The sequence below is a fragment of the Dermacentor albipictus genome, chromosome 1, assembly GCF_038994185.2.
Source record: "Dermacentor albipictus isolate Rhodes 1998 colony chromosome 1, USDA_Dalb.pri_finalv2, whole genome shotgun sequence".
NCBI classification, from domain to species: Eukaryota; Metazoa; Arthropoda; class Arachnida; order Ixodida; family Ixodidae; genus Dermacentor; species Dermacentor albipictus.
In genome coordinates this window covers 230158665-230179473 of record NC_091821.1, presented here as the reverse complement: position 1 = coordinate 230179473, position 20809 = coordinate 230158665, and the positions used below count along the sequence as shown (strand labels likewise).

At 48.5% G+C, this 20809-nt stretch overlaps 1 protein-coding gene across 2 annotated transcripts in view; it reads left to right on the top strand.

The window, feature by feature from the left end:
• The window catches only part of LOC139054274 (uncharacterized), a 44209-nt gene that overhangs the window by 11959 nt on the left and 11441 nt on the right, over positions 1-20809 (top strand). Inside the window, exons 1-2 of one of the 2 annotated variants that reach the window (XM_070531020.1) lie at positions 8389-8688; positions 17599-17708. In XM_070531020.1, the coding sequence (XP_070387121.1) occupies positions 17642-17708 (67 nt within the window). In that variant the 5' untranslated portion in view covers positions 8389-8688; positions 17599-17641. Of the gene's footprint in view, positions 1-8388; positions 8689-17598; positions 17709-20809 lie in introns of those variants that run through there. The other variant, XM_070531021.1, reaches the window with a different exon arrangement.

The window sequence follows — 20809 nt, the reverse complement described above, 5'->3', positions numbered from 1 at the left end:
CGCATGCCGTGGGTGGCGAGTCCGCGGAGATATGCGCTCACGCGATGTCCATCGGGCAAATGAGAGGCGACCACTTTCCGCGAGTGCGCTCACGATGTTGCTGTTTGTGGCAGAGCATGCATGAAAGGGCGAGGAAGTGAGGCACGAGATGGGGCACGCGCGTGGGCGTGCCGAGCCATGCGTCGTGATGGCACGTCGGCGGTGCCACTATTTCAACGCTGGAAGAGTGGCCCCCGCTATGCGGGTCAACGAGGCGCGCACTTTGCTTCTGGGGCACGGCGGTGTGTTTTCGTCTCGCAAAAGACAATATAGACGCCCCTGTGCTCGCGGGCACAAACATGCGCACTGCCTGCATATATGGTTGGCTCCCTTGCCGCCGCTCTTCCCGTGTTTGATGCATGCTGCGCTGAAGCGGCCCACACCGGGAGCGTCCCTCAAGGTCGTCTATGCAAAAGGCAGATTCGTCACGGCCTTTCTCTATTGGCATCCGGAGGCACACAATTAGTAGCGGCCGCAGCAGTAGTCACGCAGCGTGCTACGAGTATAACCGCTCTAGACGTAATTTCCGGCTTTCCGCGACCAACGACAACGGAAATTTCCGAGTAAGAGAAGATAGAGAACGGAACGGATATAGGAAAGTATAAGCTGACATGTTTCACCTTTTGCAGGATACTTTAGCAAATTAATTCTACCATGGACATACAATCGCGGATTCAAGAATATTGTCAGTGGCGCGAACGTTTTGAATGCTTTGGATACTGACGTTATCGAATGTTGGCATTTGCAGTTGAAAAATGCAGTTATAAAATAATTTACGTCGTGTTTTATTCCAACTGTATGCGCAGTCTATACATGCACTTCCTCGTGGAATGTCTGTGACCGTCGAAGATAAATGCGCGAAAAATAGTAAGGAAACATGGTAATGGAATGTATGTTGGTGCTCAGACGCTTAAGTTCCAACACACCTTAATAAGGTGTACGTGAAACACTGCATTGGCGCTGTTCTTCGAAAGCTCTTGTGTGCTGCCGTAGACCATAAAAAAGCGCGACAAGCTTTTGCATCGCCGACTCTTCCGGAGGGTACCGGCGCTGTCAAACCGAATATGAGCCGCCAAGCAGAGAGCAGAAGCTTGGCTAGAGATGCCATGTAATGTTTCGGAAAGGGCTTTTGCGTGGGTGTGCGTCTGAGTGTTTATATATATATATATATATATATATATATATATATATATATATATATATATATATATATATATATATATATATATATATATATATATATATATATATATATATATATATATATATATATATATATATATATATATATATATATATATATATATATATATATATATATATTATATATATATATATATATATATCGTACACGAGAATCGCTGTTTGCGCACGTTTGTATTTTATTTCAGGTAAGATTGTGAAATTTTAAATTATCGCTGGCTTAACCTCCGAAAGCAACTCACGGGCTATGAAAGAAGCGGCATTGTCATGCGGCTACTGAACATATTTCGACGACCTGGCAATCTGTGAAAGTGCCCCCAAAGCACGGTACGCTAGTGTTTTTCCATTCCGGCTTCAATGGAATGGATCTGCCGAGGCTGGGGGGATGGAACCCATGACATGGTGTTCGGCACCGGTACGCCATAGCCACTGCTGCTGGTAAGCAGTGGAAGACGTATGCGCACGAACGACAGCACAACGCCCCCAACTTCTAGCAGATAATGCGTTTTGGTGAAGTACAATGCCAGTGTTCGTGACTGCGTGTCATATTCTTTTTTAAATCTGCACTCTCATGCGAGGATTTTTGTATATATTGGGCTAAAATGGAGGTCTGGATGGGCCCCGAAGGCCGAATTCTAATATCAGTCTCTCTCTCTCTCTCTACTTTTATATCTCTTTACCTCCCCTTACCCCCTTCCCCAAAATCAAACAGGATTTTTCCTTGTGGTTACACTCCCTGCCTTTCTCCTTTCTTCTGCCGCTCTCAGGGCTTCACGAACCGGTATATATATATATATATATATATATATATATATATATATATATATATATATATATATATATATATATATGCGTGTGTGTGTGTGTGTGTGTGTGTGTGCGTGTGTGTGTGTGAAGAAAAAGAGCACGACGTACTCTTGTTCTTCATTTTCTACCGGGGCCAGCGTGATTTCCTCAGCCATAACTATATATATATATATATATATATATATATATATATATATATATATATATATATATATATATATATATATATATATATATATATATATATATGCAAATTCTTCCCTCGCTTGCCGCACGCTTAGTGGCACATACTCCGTGACCGAAGTTGGCGAGAGATTCATTGAAGAGCGGCACATACCCGGTGCATTCATGGCGCAGCTCGTTAAAGGGAAGCTGAAGAGTCTGTCGAATTCAATAAGACGCTCATATACGGATGCGGGAACCTTATAAACCATGCACGTAAAATTTTGGGCGGGATTTTTCACTTAGGAACGACGTAATGGCCGGTTAAAATTGCGTTGTCGCTCCGCCCCCCGTCGAGCGCCGCGCGCTGCTGCTGACGCTGACGATGCGAGCGGAGACCGGAAGCTGCGGCGTAGTGACGTCAGCACTGGTGTTTCGCTCCTTCGCAGTCTCCGCGACCGTGCCTGACCGCGCTTGTTTCTGCGTGCGTGCCGTCATAATCTGCCTCGCTCGAGCCTGCATTCCTTTCCTTGTGTGTATGTAGAGTGGTAGTTGACGCGCGCAGCATCAATTGAAGTGGTGGGGCCATCATGCGGGCGTTCTGTGCTGCCTACGGTTGCACGAACACCAGCGGCCGCGACGATGTTCCGATGTTCCATTACTTCCCGCATGAGAAGAAGCTTTCAGCTAAGTGGGAGGCTGCTGTGAATCGAAAGAATTTCAAGCGCTCAAGAACAACAGTGCTGTGCTCTAACCACTTCCGTGACGACGATTATACTACCAGACTTTATCAATAATGCGTGAATGAGTGAAAGTACGACTTGCTGCTAGCATCCTTTCTAAACGCAGAGCGAAAAGGTTGGGGCAACGAACGCACAAAGACGGGACGGGTACGGGCGGACGGATGGTAACTGGTCTTGGAAGACCTTATGAATACATGAACTCATCCAAACCTTGATTTTGATTCACTGCTAGCTCCGTCGTGTTAGCACGCTGAACAGAAGGTGCATGTTTATCTCCCACCCTTGACGCTGGTTTCGTCGCAAACAGCCGTTAATATTGTATTCGCACGTGTGTTGTGAAAGAGCCTACATGAAGCTACCATAGTGCAAGTGTAAAGTTTGCATGTGTGTGAAAGCCGGCGCACGCCAGTACGCTGCGCTCCCCCTTCTCTCGCGCACAGAGATAAAACGACCGTCTCACGTAGCCGACGGAATTCGCCGCCTTTATGGTTCCGATTACGAGTAGCGTGCGGATGGTGCGCTGATGAAGGTCACCACACGTGCTACAAGAGCCGGAAAACTTTTCCCGCATGTAACCTGTCTGTGCAGATTGCCGACAGCTTTGGGGCAGCGCACAAGTACCGACGATCGCATCCCGGCTTACCTTCCACGACGAGGCATGCAGGAACATAACAGTACATTTGTTTGCCCGGAAACGATCTCATTGGATCGCTGAATGCAGCTTTGCAAAAAACATACCCCCCAAAGAACATTTCTAACACGAGGAGATGCTAACACTTCGCTTTCGTTCACGTCGAAAGTACTGCTTGCTGCAAGCATCTTTTGCTTCTTGGAGAGGCCGGCTCCTCGCAATCGGCTCGCACATCTATAGGGAGCAACGCCGAACTCCTCAGAAAAACGCAAGCTCTCGAAATTTACCATTACCGTCTCAGCAAAACAACAGCGCCAAACCACCTTCCACCGTGCTTCATGTGTAGCGGCAACGGTCGGTCCGGACGAACACCATTGTTGACGTGACGAGGCGCCCGACCAATCACAGGCGGAAACGAGGCGCGCAAGCTGCCCCGAGTTTTCTACTGCACTTTTCGTCCAAATAAAATCTGTTTGCACTTTGTTTCGCTCAATTTCGGTGCGATATTCGAATTCGGAGGGTTGAAAACCATTACGTACAGCTCTTCACTCATTTCTTCTGGAAAACTCTTAAGCTTCCCTTTAAAGCGTTGGCGTGAAAGGCGGTCATTGAAAGCGGCACATAACAAGTGCATTTGTGGCGCAGCCTGTTAATGCGTCGGGTTGTTGTCATTGAAGAACCCTTGGGACGTGGGTTCGCGATGCCGCTCAGGACCAGAGAAAATTAACGGATATTTTTCGTCATTGTAGAGCGGCACATTCCCAGCGGCACATACCTAGTTACCCAAGTTGCCGTCAAATACGTTCATACTGAAGAGCGGTACAGCGCAGAAGCATATGTTTTCGAACATGAGCTATTTGTATCCACTGACAGCAAGCTCAGTGGTATGAGGCCCGAACTTTGTCGCAATTGAGATTCTCTCTCAACAGCTCGTAAGTCAACCTCATTTTTGCGCATATACCCAGTGGCCCAAGTTGGCATCGTCAGTGCTCGAAATCGGCGTGAAAGAATTCCTTCGAACAGCGGCGCCTACCCAGTCCCGCATCTACCGTGACCCATGTCGGCATGAAAGATGTTCGGTTGAGAGCGGCACTTATGTACACATTCGCGCATACTCAGTGACCCAAGTTGGTCTGACGGTTGGTTGCGAACCCAGTTACCGCAGCACAGCAGCCCTATGCGCTAACCATTAGATAGATAGATAGATAGATAGATAGATAGATAGATAGATAGATAGATAGATAGATAGATAGATAGATAGATAGATAGATAGATAGATAGATAGTCACCGGAAAGTGCGTGACATGAGAATGCTAACGCAATAACACATTGTTACCTCGACTGTGCTGTATTCCAAATCGTTGGCTGCATTTAAATATTTAGCCTGTTGAAGCAAGTGGCATAGCTTCAGGACCGCGTTCTCTTCTCACGTGCGACGGCGCGTCAGCTGAAGAGCCGAGCATGACAAAGGCCGTTCGCTGTATAGCGCGGTCTGACCCTGAAACAGGCGTCACGCGCTCGTCTCAGGGGCGAGGACACCCGCGGCCATTGTGGCGAAAGCGTAACGACCACCTATTGACGGCGCGCCCTTGGTACACTTACGTTCACGTAATGTGGGGAAGTTTCAGAATTGTGGCAATAGTGCGAAAGTCATCGGCAGGGGATCGACTATGTTAAATAAATAAATAAATAAATAAATAAATCAATAAATCAATAATATATATATATATATATATATATATATATATATATATATATATATATATATATATATATATATATATATATATATATATATATATATATATATATATATATATATATAACAATTTCATCAGGCTATCCGCTCGTCATGACTGAAACCAGGTTTACCTCGCTTCCTTTGCAGGAAGTGACAAAAATAAAAGGCCATTCACCCTTCGTGAAAATCGTTCAATTTGTCTCCTCGTGAGAAAATAGCCCCTGGGAAACGTCGCGAGCAAAATGTGGCGCTGTCATTTTTCTAAACAAATTTTATAACTAACAACTTAGGCATAACGAATTGCCGCTGTGCTCAGTTACGCCGTTTGAACTTAGCGCGTTTACTATATAGGGGCGGCTGTCGTTCCTGACTGCAGCCTTTGGAGTCATGTGCTTAACTTTGTCTCTCTGAATTGCGGCCTTTATATATATATATATATATATATATATATATATATATATATATATATATATATATATATATATGTGTGTGTGTGTGTGTGTGTGTGTGTGTGTGTGTGTGTGTGTGTGTGTGTGTGTGTGTTCAAGTTTGTTGTGGTTTAGAACTCATGTCTTTCTTGTACAACCTTTGTCCAACAAACGTATGGGTGTGCGAATATTCTGAATTTCGAATACGAATAGAATAGTCCTTACTATTAGATTCGCATTCGATTCGGGAAATCATAATTTAGAGTTGCCAAATATTTGTTTCTTTCCATAATATAAGGGATAAACATGCTTGTTAGGCACTCGAGGAAAACAGAACGATGGATATGAGAATTGTTCCGAATGATTCTGCTGCAGGATAGATGCGGTTGTTGAGCAACGACACCAGTTTCCGAGTGAATGCACGTGTCTGATAACGTGCTCAGTAATTTTCAGTCGTTCAACAAGAATGAATCGCTCTTAGGCAGCCTATGTCGAATGTGTTTCGATTTATTATCTGGCCGATATCATCATTTTTTTCGCTTCTTTAAAATAATGTGCGGTGTCACGCTTCTCTCTTTCGGCGATCACAACACTGCACGTGCATCTGAAACATGCTGATTTCTTGTTTCATTACTGTCATTGTCATGGTGCTCTAGCTAGTTGAGAACAGTTAATCATTTGCAAGCTCCTCAGTACAAAGTGCCCAACCGAAACTTTTTCCGCCCCGGTTTTTGTTTCTGTTCACTGGATGCGGTTCAATTTCGGTTCAACTCTGCAACGAAAAAACAACTATTCAAACCGGTTCGAAACAGTTCAAGTCAATTTGCATAACGGAAGAATGAAACAGAAAATCAACACATTTAGCTTGTACAAAACCTCGACGCTGCTGCTAAGCTGCACTGAAATATAACGCCTGTTTGTTCCTCACAGCGCGCATAGTTGCAAAATAATTATGTAGGTCCCACACCAATGCTGGAATCTATGTGAAGCGAAGCTTTGTTTATGGGGAGGGAAAAATAGAATATATCGAAGAAACTCAGAGAGGTCATCCAGCGTCCTACTCTGCTCACGGACAAAGGGAAGAGGAAACTAGGAGACTGAAGAGTAATAATGAGGACAGGCAGTAGGATGCGACTATTGGCGACAGATTGAGGGATCGCTTCACTGACATCCCCGGTCGACGGCCCAGTAACACTTTTTGTCTGAACGGCCTGATGTTAATCGGCCCTAGCGAAGCACGTCTGATGCGATGCAAATATTGTCGCATTAACGCAAAACTTGTTCTGCCCCCTGACGCATTACGCTGAAAACCACACTAACGGTGCCGCTGCATTTAAAAACGCGAGAAGATGGTGTGCATTTACAAATGAGGCAGCAAAGCTGAGCCACAAGTACAGGCATTGCATGGATGAAAAGCTCCAGAAAAGGGGGCCAACCAGAACCGAAAATCGATATTTTCTTTCCTTTCGGTTTCGCTCCCGAGTGAAAAAAATCGTAGCGTTCGAGTTCAGTTCCGGTTCGAGTAAAAATAACGCTCTTTTCCTGTTTTCGATTCAGTTGCTGTTCAATAGCATGCCTCAGTCGTCCTTACGGCTCATTGGGAACGGTATTATATGCATGTGTCAGTGCTTTTAAACCTGATGTATATTTTTACCAAAGGGACTATGCGGAAACATCAAATTTCATGTTCCTTTATAAGTGAGAAAACATTCGATTCTATATTCGGCGATCGTTATTCTCGAATACACGATTCTCGATGTTTGATTCGGAAATTTCACTATTTGAACATCCCTCACTCGGCACGCACGCACGCATACACATTCTATGCCATTAAAGGGGTTCGTGCAACTGAAAACAGACACCATTGTAACTTTTAAATTTCTTTGAGCTAACGCTCTAGAGATAACTAGAGCAAACTGAATGCGATATTTGACAGGTCTATTCATCCGAATACAACGATAAGAAAAACGACGCGAAAATTCAGGGGCTCAACTAGAAACCGCCTTTAATGATTTGATTCCTTTGTGCCTATCCTCTTATTGTGTGTATGCGCGTGTGCATTACTCTGCTGAGACAAAAATAAAAAAAAGTTCTTACGCCAGAATTGTTCGTAAGAAAGAATTCCCACCAATCCTGATGCTAAACATATTATTAGGGAATGCGGCCCACCAATGGCAAACAGCACTTACGACCAAAAAGCTCTGTGAATTTGGCCCGAGGTTTACACAATAATCACATGGATACAGGCACCACTGGTCCAAACGTACCAGCGCGATGGACGGGTGTAATGGCCAAACGACGGCTCGCGAGGGACACGCAGTTCTCTCGTGCGGTTTAAGGTCAGACAGTCCGGTAACGATATAAACACCCGGGGCGAATCGTACCTACCTTTCGACGAACGTTCCCCACTTTTCACCAAGTTGTGCCCTTCCCCCTCCCTCCCCGCCCCCCCCCCCCCATGTACAGCTGTCAGAAACTATATAAGCCACCCGTTTCTCAACGGCAGGAGTATAGTTTTTTCAAAAGGTAACCTATGACATGAAATGTATGCGCATGCGCGCGTGAACTGTCTTCTGGCGCCGGCGTGCATGCTCCAGGAACAGTACGTCCCTCATTCACCGTACTCACGGTGAATGATGCGCAGTATCGCCGCAATGCGCCGCTAAATGTAGCCTCGCGTAACGAGAGGACGATTAGCGGGCGCTTCCGGTGCCCGTCGCCACCAGCCCCTCATGGCTTATGACGCCGCGGCCTTGGGGCGGGCGTCGCACGGGCGGCAGCTCAGCCGGTTCGGCGGCTCGTCCGCGCGCGCTAGTCGTGGCATCCAGGTAAGGCGGTCAAGCGGCCTCGTTTCGGCGGGAACTCGCCCCGTGCTGCTCCCAGCGTTCGCGGGCGCTGCAAATGCATCGGACGCCGTCGAGTGAGACTACGCAGGTGAGTGCTGTTCACCCCCGCCCGGTCTGAGCACGTGCCCCACGCCGCACCTGGTGTTCCCGAGATCTGTTGCAGTACCCGCGGCAGTAGATAGCACCGAGATGCGAACGCGTCGATGGCCATTGGCAACCGAGACGCGTTTGGAAGGCAGGAAAGCGCGGGAGCCTACGTTCGCCCGCCTTGCGAGCGCGCGCATGAACGCGTCACGCGTCAGGGGCAACGCCCTCGGGGTGCGGAATCGTCGCTGTGTACATGGCTGAGGAATGAAGCCCTGCACTAATAATAATATACTGACAGTTTCCAGTCCTCCCTCCCTTTTACTACCGGCAAAATAAGGACCCAGCCGGTTTGCGTGTGCGATCGTTTATTTTATTCACGGTGTTTTCCCACCGAACGCGGAGACCATGGTTGCATACATGGTCTTCGCAAACAGTATCGTGTTCACATTTTGCTTGCACTGCACCCGCGGAAGCACATGTTCGCGCTAATTATCGAGTTTCAATTATAGTGTTTTTCTTTCCCGCTTTTCTGGAGTCCTTTTACGCGTCGCAAGGTTTACGTTTGTGTTTTCATAGGCTGCTCACAAAACAATGTTTTCTCACCAAGTAGTTGTCCACACACCATGCGAATATATTTATTGCATGAGGTAGCAGCTGTGTTGGTGCGCTTTGTATACTTTGTATGTCCATTTCACGTCACTTACTTCGTTTTATTTATTTATTTTCTGAAAGTGACCAAGAACAGCTTTACGCTTTAGTATTGCTGCACTTGTGTTACACAAAGAACATAAAACCGAAAAACAAAACAGAAAATCTCAAAAAACAGTGGTACAAAATGCAACAAAAATGATTTAATTACAGAAGTCAGATTATGAGCAAATAGTAGAGCTGAATGTATCAAGATCATGATGCAAGGTGTTTCGTTGTGTTACAAGACATGCCATAGCGTCAGAAGTGCAAGAGGAATTCACGTAGAAAATGCTAGGATCACGCAAGTTTGTGCGAGGCACTCAGGACGTTGCAGCTGGCAGTAACCGCGGATAGGAGAAGAGGTTGTGAATTAGTTTATACAAGAATCAGGAATCGCAATATTTCGGCCTTATTTCTAAGGGTCTAACATTAAACATGCGCAGTACACGCTCACACACGGCGTCCCAGAAATTGATCGTACAGGATACGAACGAAACGCCGCTGAACACATTCAATTTTTGCAACATTGGTCAATTTAATACAGTTCCATACAACAGAACTACTCTACCTTCGAGTGGACAAAAGAAGAATACGAGGGAATAACGCAGTTCCCATTCGTAAACTGTTTAGTCATCCTTGATATGAGGTCTAACTTCCTGTAGGATACATTAACGATGCTCTAAACATGTTCTTCGAAAGTCAGCTGGAAGTCAACCTATATTCCTAAGTCGTGCGTACAACTGTTTCTTTTCAAAGGAATGTTATCAAGTGAGCATTCGTATAGTAAAGGGTAGATTTTGTGATTAAAGGAACCAACAAGTGTTTTAGTTGGATTAATGTGCAAAAAGCTGGAAGCACACCACTCCGCAACAGAATTCACATCTTCCTGTAATAATTCACAATCCTGCTCTGATTCTATTTCACGGCAAACTTTAATATCGTCAGCGTATAATAGGAGACGCGAATGACGCAAACATTCTTAAAGCTTATTCACAAATATATTGAAAAATAATGGGCCTAAGAAAACAAAGAGTTGAACTGCACCTCCCACACGCCATGAGCACGCGGAAGTGCCGGATGGGGAGGGGGAAAGACGCGTTCGAGGAGACGATAGGGTTCTAGGCTGTAGGGTGTGTAGCGTGAAGAGGTGGTTCGGGGATATCGGGAGCCCGACGTAAAGCTTCACAGGCGAGCCCGTTCGTTCCCCAACGATCCCGCATGGCCAGGAATTTATACGCAAACCTCCATCTGTGTGCGTAAAGAATGTGTTATGAGAGAGCCAAGTGGGGACGGGAAGCGTTCCTTGCAGAAGTTTGCGACAAGCGTCCATCGAATCAGTAAATGTGATCGGAATGATCTATAAAGCGCATCAGTGCGTCGCGTGTGCACTACTTTTTTAAATGCGAAAGCATTACTTGGCTCATTGTGCGACTGCGCCCTCGTCAGAAAGCCGTGGCATCAAAAAATTGACTCGGCATCCCGGCCCTACGAAAGCGGATGTCCAGCGAAGCTGTTGCAAAACCACCTCTACGAATGCTGAGTGGGGTAATGCAATGCTTAATTTATGGTTCGAATGCTTGACTCGAGCTTGTTCTCGCTTAAAGCATATGCTGTTCTGCTGTGTGGATGATTTCAATGAATGTGTTAACTGTTCGCCTCACTTTGCCGAGCGCTTGTAGCCTCTGCATTACGAGGGGGAACGTCTCGGAAGAACGCAATGCGCTCCCCCACACAAAGATCTCAATAAACTCCAGGCAAGGGACTGGCGCCGCCTGCAGACTAACACATACCCACACTTGTCTCGTCTACACGCAATCTCTCCAGACAGTTATACGTCCCGGACATGTCCCTGGTGTAGCAACCACTCAGCAACACTCGCGCACATAACACATGAATGTACCGACCGTCCGGGTGACGCAATTTCGCCACGAGTCAAAACACACACACTCACTGTGTGGTCTTGGGAGGCGATCGAGACTCTCCGAACTGGACTTGGGAAGCCAACTGGCGACCCTCGACCAGGCCCGGCGAGCCGCGATCGCCAGTGGAGCCCTGTCAGAGGGAACCACTCAGGAATAAACCGCGCAACAGTTTCTGCAATAATAAAGTTCCTCCTCTTCCTACGAGGGGGATGATCCATTGCATCTTTGCTTGCTTAGGGGGGGCGGGTATGAGCCATTGTTGATGATGATAATTTCTACTCACGGACGGACACGAAAAATGCCGATCGACCACCTAGAAACTAGCAGCTAGAGATGTAGCCACGATGAGGATTTGGTCCTCTGCCCCACCGCCACTGCTATACCGCTCCGTAGCCGAGCGCGGTAACCACTGCGCTACCGTTGCATTGTGCCACCGTTACAACAGGCGACTGTGATGAATGTGCAGTGGTGAATATGTTGGAGCCTGTGCACGTGGTTGGGCTCTGCCTGGCGGGCGATTCACTAGATGGCAGAGCGAGCACGACGAGTTGCAACCATTCGCTCTGCCGTTCGTGTTGTTGGGGGCCCGCAGACGCCGTCGCCCACAGTTTCCTACAATAGAGAGTTTTAGTTCTAGCGTACGCAAGCCGCTTGCGTCCCCATAAACTAAAACTCTCTAATAACTACTGTGTGAAACTCTGTGCCGTCACCGGAGCCCAAGGACGACGACGACGAATAAGTTGCAACGCGCTTCAGGTACCCGTCGCACGACGACTACGACATCCTCCCAGAGTATGAGGAGGAGTTCACCTTCGAACCCGATGAAGAAATGTAGTACCAGCACCGAGGTGCAAGGAAATAGAGCAGCAGAACCAACTGGCAGCTATAGTTGATGCCGCCTGGGTGAACGGTAAAGAAGCCTATACGGCCATTGTATCAAATTATCAAGGGAAGGCGCAAGACGCTCTCACAATTTTTACCAAGGACCCCACGGTGGCGGAACAAGCGGCAATTGCTCTAGCCATCAGGAGTAATAAGTGGGCCTTCATTTACAGTGATTCGAAAACCGCTGTAAAGTGTTTTGATAAAGGCTACGTAGCTGGAGTTGCAGCTAAACTTTTTGAAAACATTGTGATTATGACAAGTGAAATCCGATGGTTTCCTGCGCATATGGGGAAAGTGGACGATACTCGGGTAAACCTCAATGAGGTTGCTCATGACTTGGCACGAGGACTTGCTAACCGTGACAGTCACAACCGAGCCGTTCACCATCAAGCGAGGGAATCCAGAGATCATTTATTAACATACAATGATGTTACCAAACATTACTATTTAGGACGCAGACAATTCCCATTGCCACATTCAAAACTGAACAGGGCTCAGGCAGTCTCACTGCGCTTATTGCAAACGGGTACATATCCCACACCGTATACCATTAATAAAATATATCCAGAGAGGGAGATTAAGATGGAATGCAATGATTGTAATGGCATCATTGGAATCAGACATATGCTGGCGGGGTGTCCCGCGACTCTCCCCAACCTCGTTGAAGAATGGACACAGTGGGAGAAAAGGATTCAAAGCCCATTGTTTCAGGACCAACTAAGGGCAGTCCAGAGGGCCCATGATGTCGCTGAAAGGCTTGGCCTGACAGTGCCAACGTGGGAGCGGCCCGCCTTGGCTTGAGAAGTCGAGCCTCCGGACCTCAGTACAATAAACGTTTTCACACACACCGAGGTGCCCCTCGGAAAAGTACTGCCGTCGCTCGGCAAAGTGTTGTCATCGTGCTGAAAAGTATATGGTGTCATCGAGAAAGAACACTCAACGCCCTGTGCGTGACACACTATACTTTAAATGAGAACTCCGCAAATAAAACTCAGCTGACAGATCGCAATATGGCTGCAGTGGTTTGACGTCTTGTGTTGTTGCGACTGCATAAGCAGCTACACTACACTCGAAAGCATAACGCGGAAGCACTAAACGCAGCAAGATTTTGCCGCAACACTAAACACAGCGACATAACTCAGCGACACACTAAGCGACAAGTAGTACTCTCACATTTACACATCATAAGACTTGCTTAGGTGCCCCATGGTTTTTCTCTTAACTCTTCAGATAAACGTTAACTGCAGCTCTTGTGACGTTTACGTAAAATTGCGATTATCCGAGTCGCGCGTCGTAAGCAAAGCTTTTTCTCATTCGCGCAGCAAGAAAAAGGCTATCTCAATGTTGTCAGTGTGAAGTACGGAGAATCATTATTGCGCCGCACGGGGCTTATGAGGCTGGATCTAATTGCGTGGGGACATAACTTCGAATTACCGAGGGCACCGTCAAACGGAGAAAATTGGCTAGCTTCTTAAACGCATTCGCGCCTGCGATTTTTCACGCCGATCTATCTTGGGTTGGAATGGCAGCCTGCGCTGCTTTTTCTATCACAAGCTAATTGCAGAATGCTATCATAGCCACAGAATCGAAAGTGCTGCGGTCGCAAGCACGCTCTTGTTCCACATCGAGTAGATTTTTGTTTACTCATGCAATTGCTGTGCGGGTGCGTTTTCTTGAATAGCAGTTAGAGGCTGGGAAGTATCGTTGGATCACTCATTCGTGTGTCCGCTTCTACATAAAGTGGGTCCCATAATTAACTCTGCTTTGAAAACTCGATAAAGGGATGGCCTGCCTCATTATATGGACCGCCCAGAACAAGACAGAAACCCGATATACTGTGCCGGAATTGAACCCCAAAGCGAGCCGCAGTATCTGGTATGCATTGCGCGTGCGTAGTAATGAGACCATGCGTTTCAGCAAGCACTCTCGTGACCCCACGCGCGTGGCAGGTCAATATCCGCGCATAAATGAAGCGGCGCAACATCCTCGGATCAAGTCGGAGCGACGCGGCATACCGAGGGCCGGCGACGCGACAATGTATAGCGCGCGCGACGACGACCGTGATGCATGACGTGCCGGCGTTGAACGCAGCAAGCGCGTCGACCAGCAAAACACGCCGCGGAAAACTATGCTCGTCATCGACAAAGCGGCTGCGTTGCCATGGCGACGAGCGCGCGAGGCAAGCGGTCGCTCCGCGAACGGCGGCGCGCGAGGCCACAGATGCAAGCGAAGGCCTGCCGCTGAGGGCTGCAAGGTTGTGGTCTCGCACGAGTGCACCGTGACGTATGCGGAGGTATGATGATACGGTGCGCCCCCTTCTCCCCCCCCCCCCATTCCTCCCTCACTGTCAGCTTTGATTAATGATTCCTTTGACTTTTCAATCGTCCGCGCGGCCTGCGGCGCAAACGTTCAAAAAAGCGATCCATTTCCAGTCGCCGCTAGTACTGTGTCGAATATGCGAAAGTTAACGCTTCTGAAAAAAAAAATAATAATAACGCTTAGCTGCATATACGGACTAACCGCATGCTAAGTAGAATCGACGTGCGGTTCCCTGCGGCGTAGTCGGTGTCAATGTCCGACACCTCGTACTTACAGCTTAGTTTGCGCTTCCACTTACCCCTGTAGTCCTTTAACGCAAATTTTCATACGACGCCCTTTAAAAACGCGGGACAGAGGACAAAAGTTGCACTGAGCGCGCCATGTCCGTGTGCCTTTGTTCCTGCGTTTGGTGGGCCTCAAGCGGTGCCGCTACTTCGAGAAATGGAGACGAATATGCGCATCAAGCAGCACAGCCTGACGCGCGCGCCCTTGCACAGTATCTGCAGATAGGACATCTGCGCAGCTACACTTTATCTGCTGAAAGACAAGCTTGTACGCATTGGCACCCATGCGACATGCTATTCCATATATCGTAACGCGGACCTTCAAAGTATACAAATGCAACGGCCAACAGTCTTGAATAAGCAATCCTCCCAAACATAAAGAAAGTGCGCGTGCTCTCCCATGGAAGCAGAAACGAACAGGAAAGTGCGTCACTGCAGCTGCATCTATATAGTTCAGCCATAGGTTCAACGACAGCTGCAAGGCGCTCTTAGCAGGCTTGGACCTCTCGACGACAGCACTGCGCGGCGCTTACTCACACATTCCTCGCTCTTCTGGACAGCTGTTGAGGGAAGCAATACAATGCGCTCCCAACCATGGAAACATCTATAGTCGGGCGGCAAGTTAAAGTGCGCTTTTGCAACAGTCTGTCCATGCAGGTGACAGCCGATGCTGCAAGCCCGGTACAGGTATGCCTGTTTAGTTTTTCTGAATCGCTATGGTGGCTTGTTGCTCGTGCTGGCACTTGAGACACTTACAATGGTTAGAGAGGCTCAGGATGCAAGTGAAACAACCGAACGGGAATCATAACGCTATTAAACAAGACATGTATAGCGTCTTGTGTATGGTACCTTCGGGTAGCGGCTAAAATGACACATTCGCGATTATAGGAGAAGGAATGAAGTTATCAACAAGCTACTGCTGAAAATCTCACGCAGAAATATGCGCTACATATACATATATGATTCTCCACTTTATGCATATATAGTGGCGTAGCCAGGGCATTTTTGCGGGAGGCGGGGAGGGGGGGGGGGGTAGAGCAGGGGCGTTTTCGCATGTCGTTTTATGACAGGTGTCCCGGTACACAGAAATTACGGCAGAAGGGCACGTGATATGTGTGCCCTCTTCCCTCTGGTGTGACCTCTTCCCTCTGCTCCCCTCCCCCACCTTTCGTACTGCCTACACTTCTGACACTGTTGGGCGGAATTCATGGAATTTTTCGTTCGTGAGAAGTTTGTAATTAACCGGCCGACGTTATTAATGATATGTTCGTCATGTGATGTTATTATCATTGGTTGGAGCCAGTTCTTACGAACTGCTTTGTGAATTCGGCCCTTGAATAACTCAGGGAGAAGGTCGTTACAGCCAACGCGAGAGACGCGCTTTTTTTTTTTTTCGCGCCGGTATTTTCACTTCTGTTGGCAGCTTCCAAACTTTACAGCGAAGCTGTTAAGGGGGCACCCACTACCGTTGTTCGGCGACGGCCTGGGGCCACGTCTGTATCGAAGCTTAAAGAACAGCACGCACCGTGCGTCCTGGTTCCAAAGTTTCACTTTCAGTCAATGGTCATAAAATAAAAGCTAACATGCGTGTATACCTCACTCGAATAGACAACTTATTTACCCGTTGTTATGATCGGCCGTTCGATACTCCCGGCGAGCTCGGGACTTCGCGCCGGAGCTGAGCCTGCTGAGCGGCCAAGGCCTCCTCAAGGGGCACCGATGAGCTGCCTCCTTTCGAGCCCTCTTCCTGGTGGTGGACGGGCTGTTGTGATCGGCCGTTCATTCCGCGACAACCTCCGGTCACGGCTCGCGCGATTATGGGGAACGGGCCGACGGCCTCGTCAAAATGGTTCTCAAAACGGATGATTATGGCCAACACGGGAGTACCTCGGTCAGGAGAGGTTTGGGCAATTAGCAAGGATACGGTCCATCACCTGTCAGCCGCCCTAATTGGCATGTCCTGGCGAGGGACGGAGTCTGTATGATGGGAGTCAGCGTACGTCCCCCCCCCCACTTCCCCTGTTTGTGCCCCGAGATGTGCGTGCGTTTCCGACAAAGCTCCCTTTGGAGGGAAAGGGCAACAGGCCTCCGGATTGGTGGGACCTGACGTCATCGGTCACCTCACGCCGGATTGGGGGAAGTGACTGAACAATGACTACGCAGGGCATAAAAGGAGCAACGGTCGGCGGGAGGATCGGCTGCTACTTCTCCTTGAACTTTTTCTGTACTACCTTGAATTTCCTTGTAAATATGTAATATAAACTTGTTTGTAAAACGACCTGGATATCCGGGCCTAGCTCCACGTTCCTCTACTCCGCCACGAGCAAAGTACATTCCACGTCTTCGGACCCCCAGTCGCAACGCCGTCTTCTTTAGCCAGCAATACTCATTTTTCCCTTTTATTATTATTATTTTTTATTATTATTTCACGTCGCGTTTTACCGACGGGAAGCGTTGACGGTCAGCTAGGAGTGTGTGCGGCTGCGGTGGTGAAACGTGACGACGGCATTGTCCCACAACACAGCCTGCGTGGGAGCGGCGAAGCAGCCGTGTGATAAAATAAAGAACGCCTTTGCGACCAGGGCGTCGGTGACGAATCATTGTAAAACGTACCCATTGTATACTTCCGATGGGTGTGAGAACTCGCTATGCAGCTTCGATGTCTTTGATATATCAGTTGCTCAGATCGGCATATACTACTGCGAATGTTTCTTTTTTCTTTCTTGTAGTCGAAGCAAGTGGCGCACTAATCACTTCAGATTTGCCCTTTGCGTAACGTCTCGCACAGCAGCTCATAGATTACCCGTGCAGGTTGGACCCGACTCAAGAGCCGGTGCGCGAAGGCCGAAGCGCCATGGCACGGCCTGTCTGGATTCTGTCCTGCAGGCACCTGCTGCTGGCCACCGTAGTGACGCTTTTCGGTGAGTATATACAAGCTCAGTGCAAGCCTACAAGTGACGCGCGCACACCGTAGCCGTTGCTTTGTGGGTTGAATGTCCGCCTCGGCTGCGGGAGGTCGTCGGTTCGAAGCCCCGCTGTCGCCGGTTATCTATATCGTTAAGAATGACATGCACAGACGTGCTCCGGTCCTGGGAGAAGCCGCGGCGCTGTGCCAATGCTGTCGAAACCCTGTGGGCACAAAACCCGTAAAATTGAATCTGAGCGACTTCCACTGCGGCAGTTTCCCTGTATATGGTATCCCAAACCGCCTAATAAGTGGGGGCGTCCTCGGTTTGAGATGATTTAACCTTTTCTTAGCGATGTAGTCCCGTGATGGCCGGGCAGCTGGCCGGGAGTACGGTTGCTGGGGACCCTATACCTTGAGCGCGATTGTATACCTCGCCAGGTGTATGCATGGTTAGTGCACAAAGCCCCACAAATTGTTGTACCTGCATGCACGTATGTGCTAAGCAATGATTGGATATTTGGCCTGTAACGTGATAACGCGAGGTACGTGAACAGAGAACACACAGCGCTGACTTACAACAAAGAATTGCAAGTCAGCGTTGTGTGTCTCTCCTGTCCGGCTTTTTTTCCTGCTCTATAGCTGTAACAATCCACTAATGCGTCACAAAAAAGCGGAACTTTCCGCTTTTTTTTTTTTACCCTAATGCGTTGACAAATTAGTCAAGTGAACTAAACGTGCTGCGAAAATAAGTAACTAATTTGTAACAAGAGGAACTTGGCGGAGGACAAATATTATGAAGCTGCTAGCAAAAACGCCTCCTGTCTTGTTTCTTTTATTCATCATGTTGCCTTACTATATTGGGAGACCAGCTTAGGTGTAATATTAGTCACTTGCTAATTTCGACCACCTGGGCTTCTGGATTAATTTCGACCACCTGGGGTCCTTTAACGTGCATCCAATGCACGCTACATGGGAGGTATTGTGTCGAAATGCGGCCACCGCGGCCGGTATTCCCGGGCTCTCGGGCAAGCCACTACACCGCCACTGCGGGTTGACGCACCTAGTGAATGTATATGTACTGCTCATCTCGGAAATAAATCTATTGTTGAAAATTAGCGCTGTGTGTGTGTGTGTGTGTGTGTGTGTGTGTGTGTGTGTGTGTGTGTGTGTGTGTGTGTGTGTGTGTGTGTGTGTGTGTGTGTGTGTGTGTGTGTGTGCGTGTGTGTGTGTGCGAGCTGTTAGGAATGGCCGTACGGGGGTGGCAACGTGGCAGCTTTCAGCCCGCTGCGCCTGTTCCAACCCCCCCAGACGAGGCGCCTTCTGAGAACTACGGATGACAGGCGGCCACGTGGCGCGCGGTCAGCTCTGGAATGTGGTGCGCCGCCGCGCCACCCGGGACGGCGCAAAGTTCTACGAGGCCCTCGGTCGACGACACCGCGGGCTATACCGAGAGTTCTACAAAGCCCTCGAACGTGTTAGCCTTTGTGTGTGTGGGCTGTACTGCGGGGCGGCGGCAAGTTTACCATGATTGGACGCGCATTCCCGACCATTCGTGCTCCGTCCACCCCGAACGATGACGTCGAACTATGACGTCAAGCGGAGGCTTATAAGCAGCGTTTGCCGACTGCTAGAGGGTGCTCGTGCTCGTGTCGTGCTCGTCGTAAGGAGCTGAGTGCTCGATGTTATGCCAAAATGTAGTAGTGAGCTGTGTGCTCGAATGCTGTTTTGCTGAATGTTAATCTTGCGGGCTCCATATGGGAGTCGCGCTAGACTGCCAATGTATCTTGTCTTAAAATATGTTAATCCTGTAAATAAATCCTGTTAACCGAGTTTCTCATCTACGACCTCCGACTCCTTCAAATGGTGGCAGCGGCGAGGTAGTCCGACGAGTCCTACATCTGCTTGACAGCGGTAGGATCGTCCGACAACTCCGACAGTGTGCGTGTGTGTGTGTGCGCGCGCGCGTGTGTGTGTGTGTGTGTGCGCGCGCGTGCGTGCGTGCGTCCCCTCCGTCCCGACTTAGATGCGCTACGCGAATAGCATTTAATATGCTTTCACCCTGCACGGTTGGCTGTTCCCGCATGTGCTTGCGCGCATGCAGCTACGTAGCATGCTGTAAGCATTATCCCAAATTTCTTTTTCCTCAGACACAGCTCTCTCCCATGTACCTGTAGCTGTATAGTGTCCCAAGTAGACCAGGCCTACGGTACAGGAGCCAACTTCTATTTCTTTATTTATTGATCTTCCGTAACTTGAATTTACGTCAACCCACACTATTCGTGCAAAACACTGCGTTCGTTCCTCGTCGCTCCCCTCGCTAGCGCTAAATTCCCGCTCGTACCCGCCGTATCCATGCACAGTGTTCGCGATTGTTTTTCCCCGCCGGAAGCGTGGTAACCGCAGGAGCGCATGTGCAGCAGCGCGCTGCGGCATGAGCCTTGTCTCCCCCTCGGCTGGCGCCAACGATGCCACGACGCAGCAAAAAATCCATATCAATTTCAAGTTCAAACGTTTGTCTATGAGCGTCCGAGCGGGAACATTTCGATTTTGACTCCTCTGTAAGGAGCAGACCCACGGATCTCCACTAGACGAAGCGAGGTACAGCATTTAGTTGCACAACATATGCCATTTCGCAACCCGTCCATAATACACATATCATTTGCCGCGAATTTCCTCAAACACGCGGACGTTTAGCTTTCAGTGCACAACCAGTAAAGCACAGAAATGGAGTGATACGCAGGAAGGCCCTACTTTGGCAAGGTTCGGCATCTCCGCGAGCTCTGGCGACGCGCTCAGATGAAGTAATGGTTTCAAGGCATAAAATTCAACCCTCGGCACGCCTCCTGTTTCATTATCGTATCTAGATTCACTGTTGGGTTATCATAACTTGGCCGTTACCTCGTGAACGGCCGAAAAAGGAATCACGTGGTGAAACAGTCGGTGCCGCCTTTGTTTTTTCGTTCCGCCCAGTGCGAGTAAGTTATAGAAAAAAAAATGTTATCTTTTAAGCTATTCGAAGGAAAGGTAAGGGTCGGCGTGTGAAAGCGCCCACGTCTGCAATGTTTGCATTTGACAGTGGATAGACAGATAATGTCCGAAAGAGGAGAATGAGCC